We start from the raw sequence: 6,323 nt of genomic DNA, 5'->3' as shown, positions 1-6,323 counted from the left end.
ATTAAAGCTGAAGAAAATGAAAACAAGTCTATGAGAGCCAAAATATGAATTTATCCCACCTGAATTTAGAGATCATCTGAAGAACAGATTTGATGCATTGGACACTAAAGACCGAAGACCAGAAGAGTTGTGGGATGACATCAAGAACATCATACAGGGAGCCGGAGGGCGGGCAGGGCGGCGGGAACACCTCAGCCCGTCCTCACTGCCCGCCCGACCGCCCTCCGCAGCCGACCGCTGTAAGGAGGTGCAGCAGATCCGCGACCAGCACCCCAGCAAGATCCCGGTGAGCCCCTCCGTCCTCCCCGCGTCCCCCCCCAAACCCTGCTTCTTAGCCTGGGGCTCACGTGCCCCTCGCCCCACTCCCAGGTGATCATCGAGCTCTTCAAGGTTTAGAAGCTGTTGCCTGTCTTTGACAAGACCAAGTTCCTGGTCCCGGACCATGTCAACATGAGCGAGCTGGTCAAGATCATCCGGTAGGTAGGCCGCAGCCAGCGGACGACTTGGCTCCAATGGGATCAGGCAGGGAGCGCGGTCCCCTTTGTAAAGGGGATGGGCACCTGTCCTTGGAGGTCAGAAAGTCAAGGTCAGAGCCTCTTGGAAGGTCTGAATGGGTGTGAGATGGTTGGGAGTGATTCTGGGGAGGGGGGTCGGGGCTACATTTGCCTAGGGGCCGGACAGCTCACTGGCCACTTGCTCTCCCATTCTCCTCAGGCGCCGCCTGCAGCTGAACCCCACGCAGGCTTTCTTCCTGCTGGTGAACCAACACAGTATGGTGAGCGTGTCCACACCCATAGCCGACATCTATGAGCAGGAGAAGGATGATGATGGTTTCCTCTACATGGTCTACGCTTCCCAGGAAACCTTCGGCTTCTGAGCCTGCAGTAGGGGGTGGTTGGCCTGGGAGTGGGGGAGGCTGGTCAGGCTCTGCCCAGGGAGCCCCTGACTCCTGAACTGTCTCTGCCCCTGGTGGGCTGGGCAGGGATGTGGCCCGCTAACCAGGGGACACCAACCGTACCTCCTCTGCCCCTGGGTGGATCCTGGGCCAGTCACTTTAGGGTATCCCATCCAGGTGCTGGCTGGGATGGGGGACTGTGGGGAGCAGCCTCCTGCCCCCCTGCTCTGTGCCGTTTATCTTTTTTTTAGGCCCCTGCCTGTCTGCCCATCTGCCCCTCACCCACCCAAGGCGCTGCCCCCTGCCTGGACCTGCTCGTCCCTGAAGGACTGTTCCTTGACTCCCTTCATCTTGACATGGTGTATGGATCTGTGGTCATTGTACCTCTGCAGAATAAAGATTGCTCAGGCCTGCATGGCCCTTTGCCTCCAGCTGCTTGCTTGGGGAATGGTGAGGGGGAGTTGCTGGTGGGTCTGTTAGAACCACTCTCAGCTTGCAGGCACAGATCTGTGTTCTTTGGACTCAGGGTTCATTCTAGAAACCCCTGCCTATGTGTAGTATTGTGGCTGTTGGGTGCTGTTGGGTCAGTGCTTATTCACTGTGACCCCATGTGACAAAGTAAAATCACTGCATATTACAGAGTCCTGATGTGGCACTGTGGTTAATGCGCCAGACTGCAAGGTTGGTGGTTCATGCTCACCAGCTGCTCCTCGGAAACCCTATACAGAGTCGCTATGGGTTGTAATTGATTCGACGGCACTTAACAACAACAACTCTTTATAGAAACATAGTGCCAAGTTTTTCTTCTACAAAGCTTTTGGGTGGATTTGAACTTCCAAACTTTTGGTACTGTGTCAGTATTAACAGCCAAGCACACACCCTAGGTGTACACTGTGGCCCCAGGATAGACTTGTTTGTAACAAAAAACGTTTATTAAGTAGCCATAACCCAACAGATCCTTCCCACCTGCTCTGCTCCTTCTTGCTTGGGAGGAAGCTCCTTGGCGTGAAGAGCCACAAAGTGGGGGTCCAAGTGGAGATGCTCCTGGCTCCTCTCTATAGGCCTTGCTGCCAGCCATGGCCACCCTCTGGTGCCAGGAATTTGTGACCCTGGGCTTGAACCCCATCTGCCTGGGAATAAGACTGCTGGCAACCCTGGCTGAAGGGCATGGCCCAGTTCCAGGCCTTTCCATTCCCCCTAAGTTTACAGCTCTGTGCCCAGCCAGGCCTACTTGAGCACAAGCATAGCTTCCGTGCCGTCCTTGGTGGTCAAGTAGAGTCCATGTGTGAGGTAGTACTCCCGCCGCAGGAAGGCATAAAAGTAGTCAGAGATGAGCAGGATCTGAGGGTAGAGAGAAGATGAGAATCTGGAGTACCTCCCTCTGAACCCAGGGTCTTTTGAGAGACTGTGCTTGGAGATAGGAATGCCTCTGCCCAGCATCTCCATTAAGGAAATCCTCAAGCTTTTTCCTTGATGAACAGCCACTGGGGAACCCTAACCTGAGGGGCCATCCTTGGTTCTGCAAGGTCTCCCTGGCCCCTCAGAAGTTGCCTGCATTGTCCCTGCTTCTCTACCATGATCTGCCTCTCCTTTTCATACCCTGGCCTCTGGACAGTAGACAGGTCCACCTTCCTCCAGAGTTCCCTCCACCCCAGGCAGGTCCATGTCAAACTCACCTCTCTCTCAACTCCACTTCCACTGGACACCCATGCCCCCATCTTCCATCAGGTGTCTAGGCCACAGGATTATCTAGCACTTCTCACTCTGACACACACATCCCCCTCATCCAGGAAACCATCAAGTCCTCTCAGTTCTGCAGCAAACTCTCAGGAACACCTATTTCTGTTCATCCCTAAGGCCAAACACTCGGGACAAAACCAGTGCTGACTTCTTAACAATGGAACAGCACCAGCTCCTTAGGCGTGCTACTTTCAAAACATTACCCTTCCAGTCCACACTATACATACAAAGGGAACTAAGCAAAAACAAACCTGGGTCATGTTATTTCTATTTAAAATCCTCCACAGGCTTCCCAAGGCTTCCTCACTTGGCTTTATTCATCTGCTGTGTCCTCTACCTGAAATATCCTCTCCCCTCTCATCTAGTCAATGCCTACTGGTTCCTCAAGTCTCAGGAATGATCACTTCCTGAAGAGCTCTTTATCTCTTTCATCTTCACTTTCATCTGTGATGGCAGTGGGTCTCACTGGACTGGGAGCTCCACTGAGGCAGGTTCCCCGAGGGGCCTGGCTCACCAAAGCATCTTCCTGTCTGTCTCAGTCTGCCTTTCTCATTCTGAGCCACCTAATCGAGGGCGTCCTAGAACCTCAGCCCACAGTGATGCCCAAAAAATCACAGGGGTTTGCTAAGGTCATCCACACACAAGACCCTTAGTTGTTTAATCAATCAAAACCCATCCGAAACTGCCCAACACCTCTAGTACCGGAGCAGGAGGGGCAGGAGTCGAGACTCACAGAAGGAAGAGAAGGGAAGGGCTTTTCAGTGAGAACACTGGCACTTAGCAGGTACTCAGTATCAGAGCCAACGACTGCCAACCACCCTTGTGATATTGACTGAGACCCAGAGCAAGGTGGGAGGGGATGCTTGGTGAGGGTTTTAGAATGAGTTGAGCATAGTGTGGAGGGGCCTGGAGGAGGGCTTCAGGGAAGTAGCCTCAGGATGAGTACCTGTCATTCTATCACCTCAGGAGCCTGTCTGGACGGTTTAATCTTCCTCCTTTATACCCAAGTGGCCAGGGATCCTGCAAGGTTATGAACCTGAGGCCCAGTCTGCCAAAGAGCACAAGTTATCAGGGGGGCAGACGGAGCCAGGCAGCCCACTGAGGACTTTCTCCACAGACTGGCCCCTGTGATGGGGCAGTAATCATGGCAGATGCTAACCACATATCCTGCAATAGCTTTTTTCACTCCGACTCCAAATGCCCTGGCTAGAGAATAATGCAACACCTGAGCTGGGCTGGGGGAGACCCTGAGTCAGGTCAGATGGAGGCAAGTCACAATTCACAATACAAAATGAGCCAACTCCAGTATTACACAAAAACCAGCTGGACAAAAAGTAGGAAGTCACAATAATATGTTATTAGATTAAATTATATAATGTTGCATATTATTAATTCCATATGATTCAATCTAATATAAAGTGGAAAAATCAAAAAATACTTACAGTAATAAACATATTACTTAGAATTACCAAAAGAAATTCTTATAAAATCTTAGGGAGCTATTATTCTTTCATTATAAGTCTTATCAGGAAACAAATAAAATTGATAAAAGTAAAATCTGATTAAATAATCAGTCAATAAAAGATTTAATAAATAAATTATTGTGAAGTGCTGTCAAGTCAGTTCTGGCCCATGATGACCCTGTATAGGGTTTTCAAGGAGCTCCTGGTGAGCTTGAACCACTGACCTTACAATTCAAAGCAACTTTGCAGTCTGGCGCATTACCCACAGTGCCATACCAGGACTCCAAATAAATAAATAAAAGAGGAAGAAGAGACAAATCTTTCTTACAGAAGAATTCCATATAAATACATGCAGATACTTCCCTCTCAGGGAGGTGGAGTCTAACTCTTATCTATCCTGCAGCCCTGAAGGTGGGCTAAACTTGGTGACTTTCAAAGAATAAAGCAGGGAAAGAGAAAATACCAACTTTACAGTTGTCTGTACAGAAGAAGCCTGGCAAATACTACCTAAACCGTCACAGTAATGTCGTGGCTAACATGTACTCCTCATATGATGTGATGTGGTACTCCTTCCGTAAACCCATAATCTCAGCGTAATTATGAGAAAAATCAAAGACAAACTCAAACGGAGAGCCATTGAGCAGGATAACTAGCCTGTACTTCCTAACGCTGTCAACGCCGTAAAAATAAGGAAAGACTGAGAAACTCACAGAGCCGAGTGGACTGCAGAGACACAACTAAATGTCATACATTGGATCCTGGTCATTAACTGAAAAACTGGTGAAATCCAAGCCAATGTGGAGTTTAGTTAGTAGTAATGTACCAGTAAAAAGCCCCACCACTGTCTGTCAGTCAGTCTTACTGTGGTGGCTTGTGTGTTCTGAGCCTGAAAGCTATGCCACTGATATTTTAAATATCGGCAGGGTTACCCATGGTGGGCAGGCTTCAGCGAAGCTTCCAGAATAGGACAGACTAGGAAGAAGGAGAGATGAATACTTGTTTAGTCACTGAAAACCTAGCAGAACATGGTCTGATAGAGTGCCAGAAGATGACTCCCTCAGGTTAGAAAGCATTCAAAATACACCTGGAAAAGAGCTGTCGCCATAAAGTATAGCTGACCTTAATGACATGAATGGAGCAAAGTTTCGGGACCTTCGGTTGGGACCTTCGTTTCAGGGTACAACTCAAAATGAGAAGACACAGCCATGTTAATAATCAGAATGCAGAATGTATGAAGTATGAATCTAGGAAAATTGGAAGCTGGCAAAAATTAAATGGGATGCATAATGATCAATATCCTAGGCATTCATGAGCTGAAATGGACCGGTATTGGCTATTTTGAATCAGACGGTTTATTATGCCAGGAATGACAAATTGAAGAGAAATGGCTTTGCATTCATGGTCAAGGGAGCTTTTCAAGATCTATCTTAAAGTACAACTCTGTCTATGATAGGATAATATTCATACACCTACAAGAAAAAAGTTAATACCACTATCATTCAAATTTACGCACCAACCATTATAGCCAGTGATGATGAAACTGAAGAATTCTACCAACTTCTTTAGTCTGAAATTTATCAAACATTAAGTTGCATTCACAATTACTGGTGATTGAAATGTAAGAGTTGAAAACAATGAGAAAGGATCAGTAGTTAGAAAATATGGCTTTGGTGATAGAAATGATGCTGGAGATTTCATGATAGATTTTTTGCAAGGTCAATGACTTACTCATTGTAAATACCTTTTTGCAACATACACAGAGTCCTGGTATGGCGTTGTGGGTTACGTGCTGAACTGCAAAGTCGGTTTGAACCGCAAGGTTGGCACTTCAAAATCACCAGTCACTCCTTGGAAACCCTATACAGGGTCGCTATGGGTTGGAATCGACTAGATGGCACTCACTTAACAACACAACATACATTTATACCTCACCAGAGGGAATACATAGGAATCAAGTTAATTACATCTGAGGGAACAGACGATGGAGAAGCTAATATTATCAGCCAAAGCAATATACTATCAATTGCTTATAATCAAGTTCAGGCTGAAGCTGAAAAAAATTAACAGAAGTTTGTGAGACCCCACATATGACACTGAGAATATCCCACCTGGATTTAGAGACCATCTCTCCAGAACAGATTTGATGCATTAGACATTAAATGACCAAAAACCAGAAGAGTTGTGGGATGACATCAAGAACATCACACATGAAGAAAGCAAAAAGG

At 47.5% G+C, this 6,323-nt stretch overlaps 2 protein-coding genes across 3 annotated transcripts in view; one reads left to right on the top strand and one right to left on the bottom strand.

The window, feature by feature from the left end:
- MAP1LC3A (microtubule-associated protein 1 light chain 3 alpha) overlaps positions 1-877 on the top strand; it is a 1,227-nt gene extending 350 nt beyond the window's left edge. Inside the window, 3 exon segments of the mRNA XM_006878404.1 lie at positions 231-286; positions 370-476; positions 715-877. Coding sequence (XP_006878466.1) covers positions 231-286; positions 370-476; positions 715-877 — 326 coding nt within the window.
- A 923-nt stretch (positions 878-1,800) lies between these two features.
- Positions 1,801-6,323, bottom strand: part of PIGU (phosphatidylinositol glycan anchor biosynthesis, class U) — a 152,321-nt gene continuing 147,798 nt past the window's right edge. Inside the window, exon 12 of one of the 2 annotated variants that reach the window (XM_006876878.1) lies at positions 1,801-2,236. In XM_006876878.1, the coding sequence (XP_006876940.1) occupies positions 2,123-2,236 (114 nt within the window). In that variant the 3' untranslated portion in view covers positions 1,801-2,122. The remainder of the gene's footprint in view (positions 2,237-6,323) is intronic. The other variant, XM_006876879.1, reaches the window with a different exon arrangement.

This window comes from Chrysochloris asiatica, unplaced genomic scaffold, assembly GCF_000296735.1.
Source record: "Chrysochloris asiatica unplaced genomic scaffold, ChrAsi1.0 scaffold00423, whole genome shotgun sequence".
Classification (NCBI taxonomy): domain Eukaryota; kingdom Metazoa; phylum Chordata; class Mammalia; order Afrosoricida; family Chrysochloridae; genus Chrysochloris; species Chrysochloris asiatica.
This window is presented reverse-complemented; position numbering and strand designations above follow the sequence as displayed.